This window comes from Kogia breviceps, chromosome 14 (genome assembly GCF_026419965.1).
Source record: "Kogia breviceps isolate mKogBre1 chromosome 14, mKogBre1 haplotype 1, whole genome shotgun sequence".
Lineage (NCBI taxonomy): Eukaryota > Metazoa > Chordata > Mammalia > Artiodactyla > Physeteridae > Kogia > Kogia breviceps.
The window spans coordinates 41,029,768-41,052,246 of NC_081323.1; the positions used below are offsets into that span (position 1 = coordinate 41,029,768).

Below are 22,479 nucleotides of genomic sequence, written 5' to 3' on the forward strand. Positions count from 1 at the left end.
ATTTTTGTATGTGTCTGTTAAAGGTAAGAACTCTTTTTAAAAATCATAAATACAATACCCTATCATTATACCCATCTGACCCCACCCAGACCAATGGAATGGGGGCTGCAAAACCTAACTGAAGTGCCTTGTGCCCTTTTGGGCTGCAGGTAGTGGGAGTGGCCTCTCTAGCGGGGTGGGGGTTGCCTTTCTCCCCCTGAGATTATTGGTGATGGCAAAAATTAGCAGGTTGCTCTAAGCTGCTTTGGGCGGGTTATAATAGATAATAGGCTGAAATAAGATTCTAACTTCCTCCTGAGGGACGTAGTTGAGGTCAGTATTGCAGGTTGGCCTCATCCTATTGCGGTGAGAATGGCCTTATGTTTTGCCTGCTGAGCGGGGCCACCACTGGTGGCTGTGTAGAGTGGGTGCTGAGGTTGACCAGTGGCGGTGCTGTGGTGCACATCACTGGTGGCATTTAGGAGAGCTCCCTCGGGCACTCAGGGGAGCCTCTAAATGCAGACCCTGTTGGTGTGGTGAGAGAGATTTCCCCCCAAAGAGCAGCTGCCACCCCTTCATGCCATACTGAGATACCAGGACCAGGCAACTGCACCCATGGATGCTCTGTTTCCTTGTGATTGGCAAGACCTCTTTAATGAGGCGTGCATTTTTCTCCAGTACCCAGAATCCAATAATGTGCTGGGCCTCCTTCGTGATGGGGGCTGCAGACACAGCAGCTTTTCTTTGACTGACAGAGGGATTAAGCATTTGCAGTCCTCACTTTGACCGTGTTCGGGTCTCAGCTCCCCTTGCTCGGGGCTTCCCTACTTGTAGTTTGGCCTGGCCTGGAGAACCTTGGACAGCTGGTGGCTGGAGTGCCTGTGCGGCTTTTCTCTCTTTTCACTCCTCACCCCAGAGCTCCTTCTGTGCCCTCCTGGCATCCCTGCCACTCTGGGCCACCCTTTGACCCAGCCTCCCTCCTTGTGATGGACCAGGTAAGATGGGAGATGTAATGCAGAGGAGAGGGAGAGGGATCCAGCGGCACTTTCACTTTCCGGCTGCTGCCCACTCAGGGCCAACAAATAGATTCTCATGTCTTCAGTCTTGCTGAGGCTCTGTATCCGCATTGTTGACACGGTTTGAGCTTGAGCAGCCCCATTGTCGTGAGCATCACTGCCGTTGTTATAACATACAAACAAGACTTTCCTACTGCTGCCCGCCTGGGCCACTTTGTCTGCCCTCACCTCTCACCGCTCAGCCTCAGGGACATTCATCAGTAGGCAGGGGGCCAGGGGTGGGGGTGGGGGAAGGAGGAGCTTGACTGTCACACCTGGCCTGCCAGCTGGGTGAGAGCCCTCCTTACTGGACCTGGCAGGACACAGGACACGATTAAAAGGTGAATCTTACATAATTCTAGCTAACATACCCTTGGGTTGGGTGCTTGTGGTTTTGAAGCGTGTAACTGTTGTGAAGATGTTCTCTCCATTATCCTTTTGTGTGACTTTTACCAGAAGGATGGACATGACTGATGGTTGGGCTCTTATTTGAAACTTACTTTTGTGTAGTTTGGGAAATGCAGTAAATTTCTGGTTGAAAAATATGGCTTAGGGATAGCTTTGAAATATCTGAGTATCATTAGTATTTCATGATGATGTCAATTTCTTCTCTGAGGGAAACTTACTTAAGGCCACTTTTGGTCCCCGTAGGCAAAATTAGGGTGCTGCCGTCTCTGCTCCCTCCACCAAATTATCAGCTTCATTTCTTTGTCGTGGATTCTAGGTCTGGGCCCTTGTTAATCACTTATACAATATTAATGTGATCTCTTTGGGAACTGGGCAGAAAACATGCCTTATTCTGGACTCGATTTCCCCAAAATCATGCGGTGTGGCTTAACGTCTGTGATGTTGGATTCTTCTTAAGGAATTATGAGTTTCAAGAGCACTAGTTTTCTAGAGAAAACTGACAGTGTTGCACTTTCTTCACACTTTCAGAGAACTGTAACGTCAGCTTATTGATGTGCCAAAACTCTACCTTTCTGAATTTGAAGTGGTAAGAAATGCCATTACTATGATTGAGAGCAGTGGTTCACATCCTTGCTTGTCCAGGGGAATCACCTGTGGACTTTTGAGGACTACTGACAGCTGGCTGCCATCCTAGAGACTCTGATTACACTGGTACTGGTGGGGCAGCCTCGTTTTCCTGAGGAGCAGCCAAAGTTGGGAACTACTACAGACTTGGAAGCTGGTGCTAATAAAATTATAGTTCTCCTGTTAACAAGTGACTGCTGAACAGGCCTTTAAAGCCTTTTAAATTAAGTGCCATACAACTTCAGATGCCTTCCGAATACCGAACATAAGTATAATATTACAGTTTATTAAATGTTACAGGAATCGTGTGGAGTGGATGAATGAAAGTAGCATGATGGCCAACCAGGGCCATTGTCATCAATACTTGTAAAACTCTTGGGCAGAAGATTGTGGGGTAATGGGTATTCGTATGGTGCCAACATATCACCCCACAAATGACCTACCCATTACCAAGGAAAACTCCATTTCCACTGGAGTGGTCTGTCTCAATCACTGGTTAACCAAGTGATTAAACTTAGGATCACTCAGAGCCCACTTACAGTAGGCTTTTTAGTCTCTAAATGGAAGATGAGATCAGTTCTCACTTTCCCAGCTCTTCCCTGAAGACTGAGATTCAGTGCTAATCATGGCCCCTAATAAATAAGAAACACTTTGTAAATGTTAAGCTTCTTTGATGCCTCTTTTGTTTCCCTGTATGTCATAATAATAGCTAAGAAGAATAATATTGAAATCAATGTCTGCTAATAGATGTTAAGTTAAACTGAGACAGGACTGAGTTTAAAGATAGGAAGGAACAACTGTTTGAAGCTTTAGGAGCCCTAAAGAAAGGAGCATACCTGGAGAAAAAAAATAAAGCAGTCTGAAACTTGAGTAGTTAACTCAATAAAAATAACTGTGAAATAAAGCAAAGGAAAGCACTCTCTTTGATCATGCAGTGATTGCTAATGTGAATCCAACACCACTATCAATTGATACTTTTAAATGAAATTTAGATTTGTAAATTTAAATTTGTAAATTTGATGTAAATATAGTAAAATGTTTTAATAATTGTTTTACTGTTAAAAATAAAATATGTTTTAAAGATAGACTGCTCAGGTGAAGGAGAGGGAAGATTCACACACACACACACACACACACACACACACACACAACTCCTTGGTTTCTGGTTTGAGAACTTGATGGTCTTGGTACCAGTTACTGATTTGAGCAAGAGAAAATAAAGGGTTCAGTGTTGGACATGTAAAGTTTGAGATGCAGACTTCTTTGTAGAGCTGTCAAGTTGGATGCATGGAGCTGGGTCTCCATGGAGAATTCAGGAACACAAATACAAGGCATATAGATGGTATTTTAAGTTTTAGAAGGAAGGGGATCACCTAGAGAGAGAAAAAGAAAAGTGCTTGGGCCTGAGCCACAGGACACTCCAAAGTTAAGAAGTTGGGTAGAGAAGGAGTCAGCAAAAGGAAATTGAAAATGAGTACCAGTGAGGCAGGAGGACAGGCAAGGGTACACAGTTTCCTAGAAGCCAAGTAAAAGGTGCTCAAGAAGGAGGGAATAGTCACTCGTGTCCCTACCAAGGGGTTAAGGGAGATCAAGTCTGAGACAAAGACATTGAGTGAAGCAATGCGATGTCATTGTGGCCTTGACAAGGAGTGATAGTGCAGTAGTGAGGATGGAAGCCAGATCTGAATGGGTTAAAGATACGGTGAGGAAGAAGCAGCAGCAAGCGTAGGCTTCTCTTTGGAGAGGTTTGTGAAGCTAAGCTGGAGGGTCACCTGAGGTCCAGTGATGCTCTTTTCAAAAGATGAGAGAGGGTAGAACATGTTTTCAAGCAGATGAAAATGATCCAGCAGAGAGGGAGAAATTGCTGATTCAGGAAATGGGATGACAGGAAAAACCAAGTCATTAGCAAGACAGAAGGGATGGGGTCCAAGGCACGAGTGGAGGGTTTGGACTGTGGTCAGGCAGGTAGACTTTCTCTGTTGCAATAGGAGAAGGTGGTTGCAGTTGTACACCAGGCTCAGATTTGCTGCTGGGAAGATAAGAGAGATCACATAATGGCTTCTGATTTCGCAGTGACAGACAAAGAGTGTTTGTTAGCTGAGAGTGCATGGGGAGGGTAGGGTGTGTATAGTTTGAAGGGGGAGAAAAGGATATGAGCTATCATCTCAGGTAAGAACCTAAAAGATTACAGTGGGACTGGGCCGTATTGAGTGTTCACTGAGGTTTGTGACTGTGAGGGGAGATCGCGATTTTTCCCCAGAGACATTCAGCTGCTCAGGGTTAGGGATTTCGCCAGGCATGCACCATTCAGGGAGAAAGGATCAGGGACTTGCCCGTATTTACAGCAGAGTAATTCATATGGTGACCATGGGGTCTAAGCCCTGTAAGGATGGAAGTGAATCCAGGAGAGAGGACAATGTATTGCAAGAATTGGAGGAGGAGTAGTCCTTGTAACTTGAATCTTGTGTTTGTTTTTTTTTAATACCATATATCACCAGTGGTTCTCCTCCTCTTTATTTTTTTAGGATGTCTGGAATGGCTGGTCTTTTTAGCATCTCTGGCAAGATATGGGTGAGTAAATATGCCCTTTATTATTATATTGGCAGAGGGGTTTTTTAAGAGTGAGAAGGTAGCTTCTAAATAATTGGAAAATAAACACTTATAAATGGTTTTATAATTTCCATTTTCTTTCTAAGCCACACAACTACTCTTACATGGGGTCACAGTGGACATGTGTCTTTGTGTCCTTCTAAGGACATAAATTGGACAGAGACCTGTAACTACTGTGTCAAAGTCATATTTTCTTAGATCGGTAATGAATCCTTTTAACAAAGCTGAAAGAGCTTATGTGGTTTCTCTTCATCTTATTTTCCCATTGTTGTAATCTCCCTACAGATCAAAGATTTGTCAGGGATCAGCCAACTTGTGGGCGGTACGGGCCACCCTTTCTGGTAAATAAAGTTTTGTTGGAACACAGTCACATGCACTTACTGTATTCTGTGACTGCTTTCACACTACAGTGGTAGAGACGAGTAGTTGTGATGGGGATCATATGGCCCACAAGCCTAAAATATTTATGATGTGGCCCTTTAAGGAAGAGAGCCCCTGATATGTGTGATTGTACCATTTCACTGAGACCTTGCAATGGCTTAGAACTTATTTAGGTTAAAATGTTGAACTGTTACATAATCTTGAATGTATCACATAAGCTTTTGCTCCTCTTTACATGTAGGGTGAACTAATAAATCCTACCAGATTTGACAAAATTGCTGTGGAATTAAATATATATCCTTAAAGTATTTCAAAAGATCTTTAGAAGTGAGTCCCTCCCTATATTTGTCTTTTCTAAGCTATGATTATAGGTCATGCATCATATTTGGAACTTAATGTTCAGGGAGCTCATGAAGACTCTGTTTTTCATGCATATTACTGTATGTTTAGGGAAATTTAAGAACAAATTTTTGTGTCCCAGTTTCTCAGTTGTATTATATTTCCTGCCTTGTGAGATACCTACTTTAGGGTTTTTTTGTTTGTTTTTTAAAACAGAGAGCAAATTGGTGACTTAGATTCAGTCTTTTTTGGTTAAGATTTGTTAACTGGTTTTTTTGACATTTGTATATCATATTAAACAATAACTAGTGTTTTTCCCCTTTCAAATAGTTTGAATTTCATATGGTTTTCTTCTGATATTTTCATAATATTGGCAAGAAGTTTATTCAAAGGTTGAGAATTATGAATTGCACACCAGGAACTGAGAGTAAGGGATTCAGCCTATTGCAGTATTTTGACACTAAAGGCTAATGGAGTCATATATTCTGATAGCTGTCTGAAAACCTTATAGCCATATAATGTCTAATCCAAGAGGATAATTTAATAAGTGTGAGGAATCATCATCAAGATTTTAGTACAGAATCTATTATAACTGCAGGTCAAGAGATGAATTTGTTCTGAGGGTTAAGAAGAGCTTAGATGGAAGCTGATTGTGACCTTCACACATTGTTAAAGAGTAGTTTTATTTTCAAAGATAGTACCAGGGAAAATAAATGATTGCTCAGACTTCTTATAGCTTGGCTGATAAACAAGGAGTTGCAGTTTTTCATCATGTCATGCAAATGATTACAATGTGTGGCATTTAGAGCACATCGAGGCCAGGAGTTGATGTTTTATCTTTGTAGGCACAGTGCACAGCCTTGGGCAGCATGGATGGATTCTGTGTGGATGCATTGGACTTCAGAGAAAAGGCCATTTGGAGAATAGAATATGATCCATCTCTGAGTAACCAATTAAGATGTTCTTATTAGGATTGAGAAGTAAAGTATATATGATATTTATATATTTTATATATACGTATATTTAGACTTTCCAGATATTTTTTAAAAGAACAAAAAATACAATTTTATAAGATAAACTGTAGAATTTGACACACAGCAATTGTATTTTACGTTCTTTTAGGTCATTTTGTCTAATATTAATACCATATTTTTTCTTTCTGGTTGGTGCATACCTGGGATATTTTTTTCTACTTTCAGCCTTTTTGTTATGTTTTAAGTGAATCTTTTAAAAAGCATATAGCAAGAAGTAATTCTTTTCACTGATAAATTTAGTCCATTTATATTTATTGGGGTCACTAATACATTTGCCCTGATTGTAGATTGTCTGTGTATGTGTGGTGGGGGGCAGGGTGGAGATGTACATGACTAAAAGAATATAAATGGTAGGTTTGTAGGTTATGTTAGTCTCCTCATATGTGTACACATTACCTTAAATATCTATAATAGAAATCTGATATTACTCTGTATTGGTATCTGGTTTCCTCAAGCCTCTTGACAAACTTCTGTAATTTCTTTTATTCTTAGAAACAAGTCCCCAGCCTTTCATCAAATCTCTGGGAAGGGCTCTCACCAGCTGTGTTTTCAGAATTCAGCCCTTGTCCTCTTATTCAGAGGGTATGATCGCTGGCCTGGCGTGACCCAATCCTTGGCTATGCGTCAGTCTGATTCCCTCTGCAACCTCTAGCTATAGTTTGCCTTGTTGTCCTTATAGAACTACTGATACTTACCAAACCCGTTCTCCTAGCTGACCACCTGGCTGCTCAGTTAGCTTATTTAGCTGGTTCTTCTCCCATGCCCAAGATCCTCACATCAATGTTGAGTATGTAATTGTGGGGAACATAATCTTTAACTCAAGTCTAGATAATATAAAACTGTAGTTCAGCTATATTAACAGTGAACAGAAGAAACACAGCACTGGAACTAAAAGAGTGTAAAGACTGAGGAAGAAGGTAAAAACAGGGAAGAAAGAAAGATGTGGAGGGGCTAATGCCAGTGAGGCAAGATTGTTGATGGCCAATCCACAGTCTCTTTTACCATACTGAGATTTTTGTGGATGCATAGACAGATAGGAGTCAGTCTTTTCTCAGCAACAGTGTCCCGTGGATGGGTTGCTATTCCACCTGCTGTATGTTTCCCAACCCATTTGTTTTCCCTGCCATAGACAGTTCTGTGCTTAGCATAGAACCTGGTACCTATCATGTACTTGAGAACTTTTTTGTTACTTATATTCATTAATCATTGTTGTCATCATTATTTAACTTTTTCCGCTGATTAGACAACAAGGAATACTTTATCTTTTTTCACTTATTTTTTTAACCACGGTTGATAGGATTGAAATAGGGTTTTATGAGAGTTGTACAATGTGTACTTTTGTTAACTAGGTTTAGCATTTGAATGTATTTAAGCATTACTTTATTTGTTGAATTTTGTGCTGCTTACTGAGCTAATATAGGATGTAAGTTAATACCTCTCCTCAGTGTTACTGTTGTTATGAAAAGATGCAGGCGTTTGGCAAATTTTTGTTACAATAAGGTGTGCTACAATCTTGCGAAGATACTGTGTTGGAGAAGATTTAATGCTTTATAAATATCCATGATGAGAATTAAAGGCCATGAATGTTTAGACTGGAGAATAACCAGAGTGAATTTTAAAACTCTAAAACATCCCCCTGTGTTTTAGATGGTGGTATCTCTTCTCTTACTGTTTTTGGATTTTTTGTTGTTTGTAAAAATATCTGGAACCATATTACAGTGAGATGGTGCCCATCCACAAGTTACCTCCCCTCGAGCCTACAAGAGGCTGCAGATTTGTGTCTTGTTGGAGGTGTTGAGAGGGTAGAACAGAGAAGGGGAAGTGAGCCCTTGGCGATCACTGGAGAAGGCTTTCTGAGCTACTCCCACACGGGAAGGATATTTTGAGGATTCTAATCTATGTCTGAAAGGGGTTTAAGGATCTCCAAACTCCTCAGGGTATATCCTGTGAGGCAGATGGGATTTAAATTCAAAAGGCTTTCTGTCCTTTGGGGCCATCCTAGCTCTGAATGAGACTGCAATGCTGGGCTGGATGGGTGGTGCCCTTGGGCGGGATTTAACCTGACCTGCAGTAGTTCAGATCCCAGAGAGCGTGCTGGCCTCCCTGGGGAGGGGAGGCGCCATCTCTGACCCCTGGATGCCTTGGCCTGGCTCCATTCCTTAAATCCATCTGACCACTGGTTGGAATGTTCTTCTCATTTATTCTGCATTTAATTCTCTCAATCAAATGTATGTAGCCAAAATGTATGTAGCCAAAAATTAGCTCTAATTCAGTCACCTATTGCAAAAGTATAAGGTATTGGGCCCAGCAGGCGACATTTTCGTGCGTAAGTAAATGACAGGATGCTTCCTTGTAATGAGCACATATAATATTGAACTAGGTCAGTATTTTCCACAAGTGAAAACTGTTACTTTGCCTGGCAACGAAAGAAAACACAGAAATCTAAAATTGAACTAGATCAGTTTTAATCAGTTATTACTTGGAAACATATATACAGCAAAACTTCAAGTGCCTAGTGCCAGGAACCCTAATACTCTTAAAGGTACTCTGAAACCATCGTGGACTCAGACAAAGTAAACAGGTAAAGATTTGTGGCTGCAGTTGTGAAAGCACAACTTGATTAATGAGGCTTTAGTAATAATCACCTAAAAAGACCACAAGATGGCAGAGTTTCTCTAAGAAGCTCAAGTAAATCCTTTAAAGAGTAAGTTGATACAAGAAAATTGAAGTGGAACCTATTATAATAAGAGGATGTTTTTGAAAGCACTAAGACTGTGACTCAGAATGCAGTGATTCAAAGGCACACAATTTACTGAATCCTAGAAAATAACTTAGAAAATTTCTTGAGGGTTTCTTAAATCATTTATTTTGCAAAAGGGCACAACACTGTCCAGGACTTATAACTGGATGCTGTTATTCATTCCAACTATATGGGCAGATATTACTTATAAAGCAAGTTCCAGAATTCATACATCCATGGGTCAGCACAAAGGAATACTGGCTTTCCATGTCTTCTAATTCTTTGGCACATTTCACAGTTTAATCTTGATGATGACATTGAATAATCAAGAAAAGCGTAAATAAACTATGTTCAATATACAAAATTTCCTAAAGTAGAGAACCGTGCAGTGCATCTTAAAATTTCCATTGAACAGAGTTTGAATGAAACAACCTTTTGTATCCCAAATACCTCTTGCCTACTTGGGCTGCAGAATACTAGATTATTCTTAATAAATAATTGCCCTGGCTGAAGACAGAGTGACGACCAGTGCCATCAACAGAGGACAGATGACAGTTTTTCAAATCAAGAGTTGTTTGTATTTCTTATGAATAGTTTAAGGATTTGCTAGTATCTTTTCCTTATTCAATAAATATTTTTTTTTCTTTTTTTTTAACATCTTTTTTGGAGTATAATTGCTTTACAATGGTATGTTAGTTTCTGCTTTACAACAAAGTGAATCAGTTATACATATACATATGTTCCCATATCTCTTCCCTCTTGTGTCACCCTCCCTCCCACCCTCCCTATCCCACCCCTCCAGGTGGTCACAAAACACAGTGGTGAACTCCCTGTGCTATGCTGCAGCTTCCCACTAGCTATCTAATTTACATTTGTTAGTGTGTATATGTCCCTGCCACTCTCTCACTTCGTCACAGCTTACCCTTCCCCCTCCCCATATCCTCAAGTCCAATAAATATTTATTGAACACTGATTATGTGTATTTTAAAACTTGATGAGTCTTTAGGTATATCTCTACTGCTGAGTAAAAAATTGGAGAGAAGAGAGCTCAGATTATTCTAGATCAGTTAACAAGCTTTTTTGTTTATTATTCTGAATTAAGCCAGAATAAATTATATTATTTAATTGTATTGACAGTTATAAACTGAGAAACCAATGGGAGATAGTCAAGTAACTTAGGTTTTGAGAAATATTAAATTAGAATCTTGGCCTCATTTTCATCAACCTTATCAGTTCTAGGCAAGTCATTCAGTCACTATGTCTGCTTGCTGGTGGCATTTAGCTTGGAGCCATTTCATCCTGTGCCCAGTAATTTTATAGATAAAACTATCTATAGAGATAACAAAATCATAAAACTATTGGTTTTTTAGTGAATGTGAAGCTGTAAGTGCCTAAAATAGATGATCACAAAGCCATCATGAGGCAGCATGGCTCTTGCAAGTCCATATATAAATGTGCTTTGACTCCAGACTAGCAGGTTTGTATCTGTAATTCCTGTATGACTTAGCATGTAAATAATTTCTAGCTAAGATTGTATCTCCTCACTTACTTTTTAGTGTTTGGCGTCAAATAGAGTCCCAGGGGACAGTAAACAAGAAGGGATGTGCACTATTTGAAGACTGATGAAATCTTATTTGTTCATAATGAATTAACTGGAAAGTTTCTTCTATTATTACATTCAGGTTTTATGGTAATTAGGAAAGTTGTTAAGGATGGGTGAGGGTAGAGCAATAAGAGTCTGATTAGAAACTGGAAGCACAGAGACATTTTAAATGGTTGATGCTCCCGTAAGTAGTAATTTAGCTCTACTTAAAAATTGGTAAAGGCCCAAGAAGTTTAATTTTTTATGGATGCCATATTATGAGTAAAAATTAAGGTTATAAATTATTAGGGCAGAGCGACCAAAAAAATCTCAGGATGGAAGAAGGGACTAGGTAACCAATTCTACCAGAGTTCTGTTTGATCATGAACTTCAAGGAAGTATAACTCTTACTAGATATGACCTTGATTATTACTCTCAGAGTCTCAGTGTTGTAAAATTTGACTTGTTCTTGAAGAATCATATAGATGCATAAACTGCTGGACAACCTTTGTGGGAGCTCATATAAGTAGAAACAATTTGCAGACAAGTTATAGGTAAAGAGGGAGATTCAAACATTCTTAGTCCTCATTATAAATATATTTTTTTACTTTTTTCTTCTGATTACAGCATCTTCACAACTATTTCACAGTGACCCTTGGAGTTCCTGCTTGGTGTTCTTATGTCTTTTTCATCATAGCCACCTTGATTTTTGGCCTTTTCATGGGTCTGGTAAGAGATAATGTCAATCTTTTTTCTTGCCTTTAAAGCCAGTTGGTTTCATGCAAAACTGGAAAGCAGCCAAGAAAGAAAAAGCTCATAAACAAACATCATTTTGTGTGTCATCTAAGCAGTTAAATAATATTTGCTTGTTTGATACTGCTTTCAATGGAAATTTGAGAAATACTAGAAAATTCATTAAATTATTATTGCCTAATCCTCTCCCTTAAATATTCTGAAGTCATGTGCTACTCAAAATATAGGCAGTGATGAAGAGAGACTTACTTGAATTCATAGTCAGTTTCCAAGACAACTGAGTCAGCTGTGAATTCACAAATTGCCTACTTGATTAGCACACCGTGGTGATAAGGCCAAAGCTGTGAATTTGTTCCTCGGGTGAACAAGATGATTTTTCCTGTTCGTATACTCAAATTGAACCTCTAAACTCACCAGCTGCTTATACATACACTGCAGTTTTCCCAAGGTGGAGTGTGTAAGATAATGTGGATAAAAAACACAATCACTAGTGTGTGAAAAAATAAGATGCAAACCACATCACTATGTCTTCTTTGGATATGAAAATTACTATCCATTAGGTATGTGTGTATTTTCTCCCTAGAGTTTTAGGTAAGTGTTGGAATAATGCATTTATTTACTTAACTATATAGGCAACTATAAATGTTTGGGCATGTTTTACTCTTGGTTGTATATATTTTTGAAATCTTTCTCTTTACCTACACTTGATCAGTTTGAGCTTTAAAGTCTAAGAAGTTCATAAAAATTACTATGCTATATACTAATCACATAGCCCTTAAACACTGTATGATAGGACTAATTGATGATCACTAAAAATTTGTATAAAAAGGACAGCCCTTTAGATAAGATTGTCTTAAAGTCTATCCTTAAATTTTGTAATGTATTTCAGCTCTTTTGCAAGGTCTTTTAAAAAATAAGCTTAAAATGTTAGCAGTTGCCATCATAGCAAGTCGCAACTTGGTACCACAAAGTCATATTCCAAGGAACCAAGGAAGCTCGATTTTATTTTGCCATGAACATGCTTACTTCATATTATGTTTTATATTTGTCATTTGATTGCTGATGTTAACTTCATGGGTGGGGATAGAACTTAGATATGTCATTCATTAGGTCCTAGGTATATTCCATTTTGCCGCATTAATCTTACTGCTAATTAACATTTCCCTAATGCTCTGGCCTAAAATGATTTGACTTTGGATATAACTTTGACTTTGGATATAAATGTGCTTCTCCCATCTACCGTCTACTCTGGAGCTGCATGAGTGTGAGGCTTCTGTAGGGGGAACAGTATGAGATCTGGGCGATTCTGAGATGGAGTTATGGAGAATGTAGTTTGAGTATGGGCCTATTGGAAGAGCACTGAAAACTCCTCTCACATAAAGAGTTTTAGAATTTTACTTTTGAGGTTGACTGTAAGTCCAAGAAGTCAGGCCTGCCTAAGCCCTAAGTTATTTGGAAACTTAGAGTCAAATAATCAGTGTAGGAAGGTTATTAGAGGCTTGACCTGGAGAAAGAAGAGTTGATTCTAGACTATTCAAGTGACTAAGTGATAGAGATTACTGTTCCTTCATAAGAAGTTGGGAAGAGAACGTTATTTAAGGAAATAATAATTTCAAAGCAGTAATAGACTCATACATTTTCTGTTAATACATTTCCATAAAATAGCAAACACGTCTCTGCTCAAAATGCCTTTTCTACAACTGTAACGTGTTAAAAGAAACACAACAGCTAGAATTTTTGCCTTCAATGAGGTCTCCAGGTGAGCAGTTCATTGCTCTGTGTCACCTTTGCCATTAACTGGGGGCTGAAAGCAAGGCCCAGAGTGCAGTTATGTGAAACTTGGTCTTGGTGACCTTGGAGGGTTTCCTTCCCTCTATGAGTCTTTATGGAGTTTAACTTATGCAGTGGCCAGAAGGGGCAGGATGTTTTCCATAGCGAAGTGATTTCCTGATCAAGTCATTGTTCCCCATAAGCCTGACTATTACATTTCTAATTTTTCCTTAATTTTAAAAGATGGGAAGTCAAAACAAGGCTGCTACTTTGATTTTTGTTTGCTGTCTTGATTGAGCCTAGTGGTTGAAATATTTTACTAAATGTTATTTTTCACATGTAAACAAAGGGCTCAGTTTTAGAAATCAAGTATATATTTTGCATTTTAAACCAATATGGAAAGATCCTTAAGTGCATAGTCTGTGTATCAAATCACTCAGGCCGCATCATTTTTTGACATCAGCAACTCTGCTTTGAAGGATGGAAGATAGCAAAGCTGTAGACAGGCAGAAAAGCAATGCGAAACACAGGTAGCAATCTTTTGCCTCTATTATCTGGTCTCCATTTTGGTTGGTATGTGTAGACACTGTCTGGATTTTGCAGCTTGGGTGGACTATTTTTCTACATGCTGCTGACCAGTTCCTAGTGGAAGAAGGTTTCATCTTTCCTGTGAAAGATGGCAAATCCATCTACTCTCCTGTTTTAGATGCCTGGCTATCTGCTAAGCTGAAACCTGAAAATCTAACCATGCATGGGAAGATGAAGATGAGGACACCAATCCTATATAGACCCTGTTTTTAAACAGTGCCATTCTTAGTGGCTCAGAAAGTGACTCATCCCAAGGGAGTGGTTCTTGAGACTGGAAAATAGATCCTGAACTGATAGAATGAGAGGGTTTTCCTCCCAATTTCTGGGAAGGAAGACAGTATAATGGAATTATGTACTCTTAGAGACATAAAACAGCCCTTAGTGATAGACTAGTCCCAAGCCTGTCCTTTCAAGAGAAAGTGCAAGGGAGAGAACAGTTAAGTGACTTGCCCAGGGTCACACAGCTGACAAGATTGAGGCTGGTGTCCCATAAGTCTTTGCTAGGCCCCCTTACCTAGTGCTGTAGATGGCCCAGGTATCTCGCAGGTGGGACTTACTCCCTCCCAGGCTTTGTTGTAAATGCCAATTATTTGTCACTGGCAGGTGTTTCTTCTTTCCCTTGCAATATGTCAGGACCAAAAATTTCCCCTCCAGTTGGTATTTAGAAAGCCAAAAGGAAAAAACAAAAAGTCACAAAGAATATTATGTCCAGTGAATAGCTTCTATAAGCAAGTGACTGTCATATTAGTAATAGGTTTTCAACCTCAGTCTTTTCAGATGGAAATGTTTTCCTCTTTGCTGTTCAAATCAGTTTGATGGCTTGGAGCTTGTTCCTTCCCAAGGAGGAACACTGCCCAGCCCAGCACATGAGTCTCCTCAGCCTGGCATTTAGGCCTTTCTCTGGATCCAAGAGCCCCTGTGGTCCAGTTCGGTGTCGCTTACAAGAGCCAGATAGCTGCTGCTGCCCTTCCACTCCTGACCATGTCCAGGACCCTAAATGCCACCTTTCAAGTGGTCATTCTAGAGGCTTCCCCACACACATAACTGGTTGTAATCTCTGTTATCTCTTAAGTATCTATCAAAGAGCTTTCTTCATTTTTTATGAGGCCCCTGTTCCATATTGCTTTATAATTAAACTGCCATTTTTTTCTCTTTTTTAACCCTTCCCCTCAGAAGGTAACATGATATCTTGAACCTAATGAGCCAAATATTAAGTAAAGTAATAAATGAATAAACAGATGGTAATAAAGTGAGGTTCTCATTTGATGTTTATAAAATTGAATCAAAAGGATGATGACTTCGGGTTTTTAACATTTTAGAGCCCCTTAAAAACATATTTATGAAGTACTATTCCTATTTTAAAGACTGGACAGTTGTTCAAAGTGTAGGTGAACTCCAGGAGTTAGCTAGGTACAAGAAGAACTGTGAAGCCCTTCTCAGTGGGCAGCTTCCTCCTGTGCTGGCTTCTCTGTGTTGTGCACTGTGTAGGGGAGGACATGGGGGGGGGGGTGTAGAGAGCGAGGGGCTCCCGCTGACTTGGTCCCGATTCACACGTCGTCCTGTCAGTTTCATCACCACGGCCCACACCATCCAGGCCTGGAACATGGACTAGAATGAACCTTCCTCTTGGGAGCTTGTGGTTTATCAAGGGAAACAGCATGTTTATAGTAAGTAGCAAGTGACTCAATGCTGCATTCAAGGTCAGAGGTGTGAAGCCAGTCAATCACTGTTTAAAATAGGATTTAGTTCACATCACTGAAGTGTTTTCTCACAGTTTGTCCATGTAGTAATTTCTTATAGGACTCTCAAGAATTCTACACGCTGAAGTATTCTTCCACGCAATCGGGGTTACCCACTGGTGAGGGATAACCCATGTACAGACTAGTTTTATTTGTCAGAATATGTTTTCTTTTTTAAAGATCACTTTAGTCTTGGCTGATAGTGTCTGTTTTCGTACACTTGCTTGATTCATCTATTTTTAGTGGGCTGTGTGTATACATTTGACTTTGTGACCCCTGTTCTAAAGTTAATAGTGTTTTCCTACATTATATCACATTTGAAAAATAGAAAATTCTTAATTATACCCTTGTCTTTTTTTGAGGACTTTTGACCAATTGCTGTATATTGATATTTGTCTATGAATGTCTGGTTATAGAAGCAGGACCTAAGTTTGAGGTGGTTTGGTAACAAATGTCCTATCTACTCACTGTGAAATCACTTTTTTCCCCTCCAGGTCTTGGTGGTCATATCAGAATGTTTCTATCTCCCACTTCCAAGGCATTTATCTGAAGGTTCTGGTAAGTATGACAGATTCATGAGATAGAGTATTTTTGGAATTCTGTGGTGTGCCCTTTCATGCTCATATAGATAGTGGATTTTTCCCCTGATTTGCTAGGTGGCCAAACCATCACCATTACAAAATTCCTTTGAAATATGTTCTCTAGATAGAGTTGAGCAAAATTCTTTTTTTCTCCTCTCTTAAATTAAGGAACATTTCATTTTGGCAATTGCTTTTTCCCTTGAATTGTTTGCCCCTCATTAATCCGTTGACATCTTTTCCTTCATTGAAACTGGAATGAGCAGGGAGGGAGGGGAACTGACACTTACTGAATATCTACTCTGTGCCAGGAACTGTCCTGAGTCCTTTGTAAGCCATCTCCCCAAATCCTTTCACTATTTCACACTGTTCCTGGGACCAAATACCCCTGGATTTCCATGCTTTTTTCCTATTGTTTGCATGAAGGCTCTTTTTTTTTTTTTGGCTGTGCAGTGAGGCATGTGGGTTCTTAGTTCCACGACCAGAGATTGAACCCGTGTCCCCTGGAGCGGAAGCGCAGAGTCTAACTACTGGACTGCCAGGGATGTCCCCATGAAGACACTTATGAGATTTCATAATTGTTGAATTTTATGTGGGAGTTCAGCTCAATAAGCTTATATTTCTTTTTAGTTCTTGACGTTTTTAAGGCTTTGAAACTTCCATATATAATTATAAAATATGTTCCTTTGAATTCTTAAAAGTAACAGAATCCCATTTTAAAACAACTTAGGGGAAGAAAGAAAAATTTATTAGCTCACAAAACTGAAAAATCCAGGGATGTTCTGGCTTCGTGCATAGCCCAAGGGATGATAGGTTTCTACTTCCATGAAGCTGATTCAGTAGCTTTCAACAGCCCCAACTCACATTTTATCAGCTTAGCAGTCCCTGCAGAAAGAGAGAAAGGTTTTGCTCCTGACTCTGGCCAGAAACTCCTGGAAAGTACTCTGATTGGCTTGGCTTAAGTCACAGTTCTGAACCAATCACCATGACCAGTGAGTGGGTCACTGAACATTCTACAAGGTATAAAATACAGAGCACAAAGGAACCTTTGCCCTCCATGCCCCTGGGCTCTGCCAAAGTCAACATGGTTAGTGAAGTCTCCATAGAGAGGTGGAGAGGCCATGGGTGGGGCCAGGATGCCATCCAGAGATCTGTCCTGTGTGATAACATAGTTCTAAGATAGAGAAGACTGTCATATGCCCCATTGTTTCATTTCACAGCTAAATGTACTCAATTGCTGAATGGCCTTTCTTTAATTGAAGTATAGTTGATGTGCAATGTTATATTAGTTTCAGGTGTACAACAGAGATTTGATATTTTTATAGATTATACTCCATTTTAAGTTATTATAAAATATTGCTTATATCCCTATGCTGTACATTACATCCTTGTGTCTTATTGATTTTGTACCTAGTAGCTTGTACCTCTTACCCCCTTCCCCTATCTTGCCCTTCTCTGTTGGTAACCACTAGTTTGTTCTCTGTATGAGTCTGTTTCCTGTTTTGTTATATTCATTTGTTTTATTTTTTTAGATTCCACATAGTAGTGAAAACATACAGTATTTGTGAATGCCCATTGTTTATTCAGAGGATGTTCCCCTCTCTTCCCTCCACAGAGCAGAATCTTAGGTCAGAGGAGGCTCATACAGCTGAACAGTTGCAGGATGCAGAGGAAGAAAAGGATGATTCAAATGAAGAAGAAAACAAGGACAGCCTTTTAGATGACGAAGAAGAGAAAGAAGACCTTGGTTATGAAGAAGAAGCAGAGGAGGACGAGGAGGACAGCCCAGCTGCTGGCATGGACGAGAAGAGGAGTGATGCCCGGGACCAGGGGCCCCTGAGGGAGGTCCAGGAGGATGAAGGACCTGGTACGACTGAAGACAGTGCCCCAGAGCAGCCCCGTCCAGCTGGCGCAGAGGCAGCGGAAGACACAGTGAGACAGCGCAGAAGTCAGCATGCCGACAAGGGACCCTCGGCCTGATGACAGTGTTTCCAAGGATACAGACCAAAAGAATATGTCAGCTTCCTTCTGGTCTGCAGTTTAAACCAAATCCTTAACGTTTTCTTGAATAAGCAAGCTTCTCTTAATAAAATGATCTCTAGCCATGTAGTTTCATGGCATTAAGCCTCATATATATTAAGGAGAATCTTTCAGCCATGACAGTCAGGATACAGAAAAACAAACATACTGTTAGGGTCTGTTTGGGACCTGTGATGAGAACAAATTCATTTCCTTGGGGCTGCAGAGTTTTGACCAGAGGAAGCAATCCCCAGCCATCATGAGCACTGTTCATGGGCAGTAGACAGGACTGCAGGCCCCTAACATGAAAGCAGGGCGAATGAACGTCCTCAGGGTGTAGCTGATATCTTGCTTCCTCTTCTTGTATTGAATATTTATTTTTGTCAAACTGTAAGAAACATCAGGTACCGTAGTACAAGGGTACTTTTTAGAGATAGAAATTGAGACGGCCTTGGATATTATTGTAGAAAAGAGCTTGGAAATCTTCCTAACTCTCTAAATCTCCCTTCTTATGTTTTATTTCTTACCTTTAGTATTTCCAGCTTTCCCACCATGGGCCTGCAGGCCCCTCACACTCTTCACAATCGGTCCTTAGTGAGAGGACTCAGACAGCAGTCTGCTTGACATCAGCTGCGTGTATTCTACCTTAAGGGTTTAGATAATCAAGAAGCACAGCCCATGAAGCCATGACTGCCAAGCATCTCAAATGAAATGTTGTAACCTTTGGAGATTCAAAAGGAAGTAGGGGTTTTACAAGAGAGATTTTGCTTGTTGTTTTTAGCCAAAATGTAGTCGTTTTTTTTTTTTTTTTTTTCCAAAAAGTTCCTTTAGCGATATTCTTTTTGAAGCCAGAAGTCTCCTAAGTCTTGCCAGTACAAGGTAGTCTTATGAAGAAAACTTGAATACTGTGTTGTTTTATTTCCATCTCAAGGGGTTCCCTGGCTCTTGAACCACTTTAATAATAACTGAAAAACCATTTCTGGTTTTCCTTCAGTGATGTGCTTTGGGTGAAAGAATTAATGAAAGTGTATATCTGGAAATGAAAGATTTGGTTTCGTTTCCTTCTTCCTTAATCTTGTAAAGAATTTTATCCCTGTAAATCTCTCAATACTCAATCTGCTAAAAGTACTCAGGGGGCCCAATGTCTTTTAAACAATCCATCCCTCTACCTGATTTGCGTCTTAGAATACATTCATAATATTAGATTCCAAGCTTATGAAAGATGTCTAAAGTTGATCCTACACCCCTTTGGGTCCAGACAGAATAATAAGTAGTACAGGTTTATGAAATTCAAAAAGCTTCTGTCATCTTTAAAAGGAAAAACGCAGTATATGCCTATCTGGCTGTTTCAATAACCCTTACGTTGTACTAACTTTGAACTTGGGCTCGCTGGAGGAAGGGAAGGTTCTGAAACTCTACCCTGGTGTGGCTGAAGGAATCTGTTGCAAGCCTCATACAAAGGGAGTTTTTATTCTGAAGGAATCCAGTTTTTGGAGTTGGTTGTTTTTCATCTTCCCAACTCAGTGACCTGACAGTCTCATCCCCCAGTGCGGTGACATTCATTAAGAGTTGCCAATAATTTTTTTCTTCAGACAGCAACACGACCTCAAGTTTGAGGCTATCACAGAACTGACAAGACTGGGAAAACCTTGACTTGTGCTCATTTCTTGCCCCTCCCACCATCTGGGGCTCTGATACCTCCTCACCCAAAGCACCATGGTTCTGAGGGAGGCAGCTCCATCTCCCTGATACCAGGAAGCCTTTCTGGATCAGAGCTGAGCTGGATCTGCCCTCCTGTCACTGGATTTTCTTTCTTTTCTAATCAGCTGAAACAAAGTTTTCAAAGATCATTGAGTTCAAGTTCAAGGGTATGGAAAAAGAAGGGTTTCATAGTTTGGCTTTTCTGTACAATACCTCCTCCCCCGCAATACTGAAATAATTCTTTTTTTAAGTGGAGTATTTCAGTAAAGGGGAAGGAATGAAGAAGTAAAGTCTACTTTGGCTTTTTATAAATGTAAGGCCAATTCCCAGTTGGACTCCAAATAGTATCTGATTATATAATGAGACAAATGTATTTTCTTTCTCAGCAATACTTAAAAAAAAAAAAAAAAATTGGAGGAAGAGGAATAAAACAGTTTGGAGAACCAGATCCATTAAAAGTTGAAGTATCTGGCTACGGGGACCATTTTTCCTGTTTTGTTTTTGTATTTTTTTAATATTCTGATGAAAGATCTATACATCTAATTTAATTTCTTTCCACTTCTAGCCTTTAGGTTCATTTTCAATACTTACTGAATATAAAATTAAAGGAAAAAAGTCAACCCAAAATAATTTAAAATTAGATTAACATTTCAATAGGATTGATAGACTTTTCCTATAGATAATATATTTAATCCAGAAGTCAAGTGCATGGAAACATGATTTTGATTGAAAAAATAAAAAATAATCATGCCTCCCTATATTACAATATAAGTTAATTAGTTACAGAATAGTATTTTGTATATATCAAAATTAGGTAAATTAAACAAAACTGTTCATTTGGGAATGGGAGTGCAGTGCTTTATCTGTGAGTAGTGGGAATGGGGTGCCTGTTCACTGATTAGAGGGAAAATCTGAAACGTCTAGCTACATTTTCCTTAGTTTCTTTCTTTTATTATTCATCTCTTGCCAAACCGCCCCAACTTGCTTAGAGATCTCATGCTGAAGCAACATATAGGCAATCCCACTTCATTCTTTCCCTTTGAAATGTAAGCATGAATGGGGCAAGGCTCTGCTCATTCAGCTCACAGGGCCTGGCACCACATGGGCACGCACCCCCAGCCTGATCTCGGGAACACAGTCCCTGCTAGCCACAGGCCTCTCTGACTGCAAAAAGAAATACAAAATTACTAATGTGACAGAGAGCAAACAAGCTTTGGTCAGGTTGATGTTGACGGTGGAGAAGGCCAAATTTTGACTTTCCTATGACCTAAATCCTGGTTGGTAGCTATGGTGTTTCTCCAGGATTTGGGTATGTGTAATTTGGGTAGATGATAAAAGTGTCTTTTAAGGCAAGTACTTGGCATGTGACTTTTTATTACCAAGTCCTTTAAGAGTGGAGCCTGTTTTACAGAATGGGAAACATTAAAGAGTCCAAAAAAGGGTAGAAATGATAGGATGTACCTGAGCTTTTAGCATAAAACCTTAAATTGGCATGAAGTGAGAGAAAGAAGGGGAAGATCGGTGCTTCTGCTAAGGTGTCTCAGTAGTTTCGATATGTCCTTCATCTCAGTGTTAAAGTGTTATTTCTGCCAGTATTCTAAATGTGTGGTTGACCCATTCTTTCAGTATAATATTTTGGGAAGTATTCATGTAAATCTTTTGTGCTAATAGAAAAGTTCCTTCTTGTTTAGTATCTGTTTACCTCAGTCCTACGTTCTGATCCCTTGAAAACCAAACATGGAGTCAATCAAGTCTGATGAACCCAGATGGGGCAGTTTTTTGAGCATCTCTCCTGAACGAGGAGGTTTGGTTGAAAGGCCTTTGATAGTTTCAGACCAGGACATGTGGCCTTCAGATGGCTTATTTTCAGTGAAGTTTCGTGTGAACTGTGACATATGTGACTCATACAACTTTAACATGTTTCTGATGTATTTTAATTGTATTTGTTACTAAATAGCTTCTTCGTGCAAATGCAGCTTTTATACTATAAATACTGTTTATTTGTATTGTAATACATTATAAATTCGTTATTTATATTCTTGTAATGGTCTTAATCTTTTAGCCTAGTGATGCTTAATTATTTTTTTCTTCATCTCTGTATTTTTTGCTTCTGCAGCAACTGGAGTAGGGAAATCAGGATATGAGTCTCAAGCAGGGCATTGCCTGAATTACAGATCACCTTATCACAGAATTGTATATCATCCTTGATGCTATTTGTTTTCATTTTATTGTAAATTTACACTTGCACCGAAACCTAATGATAGTGATAACGAAGTAAAAACAAAACAGTGTATTGCTTTTCATATAAGAATTTCACAGAAGTCATTTGCCTAGGCAGTGAAAAATATTACTTCCTTAAAAAATAATTTTCGTGTGTCCATCCTCCATCCTGTCCATTTTCTCTCTTTTCTTTCTCCCTCTTTTCCTTGACTTCATGAAACCTAAACCCTTGCCTTTAGCTGCTCTGGAAGGTTCACGAAAACCAAGAATGAGTGCAGAGAAACAAGGCTTCCTCCTTGTCACAGTCGCTGTGTTGCCTATAGAAACTCACTGCCCTCAGGTCTCCTCTGTCCTGAGGT

General features: G+C 39.6%; 1 protein-coding gene across 1 annotated transcript in view; it reads left to right on the forward strand.

Annotated features, from left to right (window-relative positions):
* TMX4 (thioredoxin related transmembrane protein 4) overlaps positions 1–22,266 on the forward strand; it is a 43,247-nt gene extending 20,981 nt beyond the window's left edge. The window contains exons 5-8 of the mRNA XM_059039238.2: positions 4,592–4,637; positions 11,380–11,481; positions 16,097–16,160; positions 17,796–22,266. Coding sequence (XP_058895221.1) covers positions 4,592–4,637; positions 11,380–11,481; positions 16,097–16,160; positions 17,796–18,160 — 577 coding nt within the window. The 3' untranslated portion in view covers positions 18,161–22,266. The remainder of the gene's footprint in view (positions 1–4,591; positions 4,638–11,379; positions 11,482–16,096; positions 16,161–17,795) is intronic.
* The last annotated feature ends 213 nt before the right edge of the window (positions 22,267–22,479 follow it).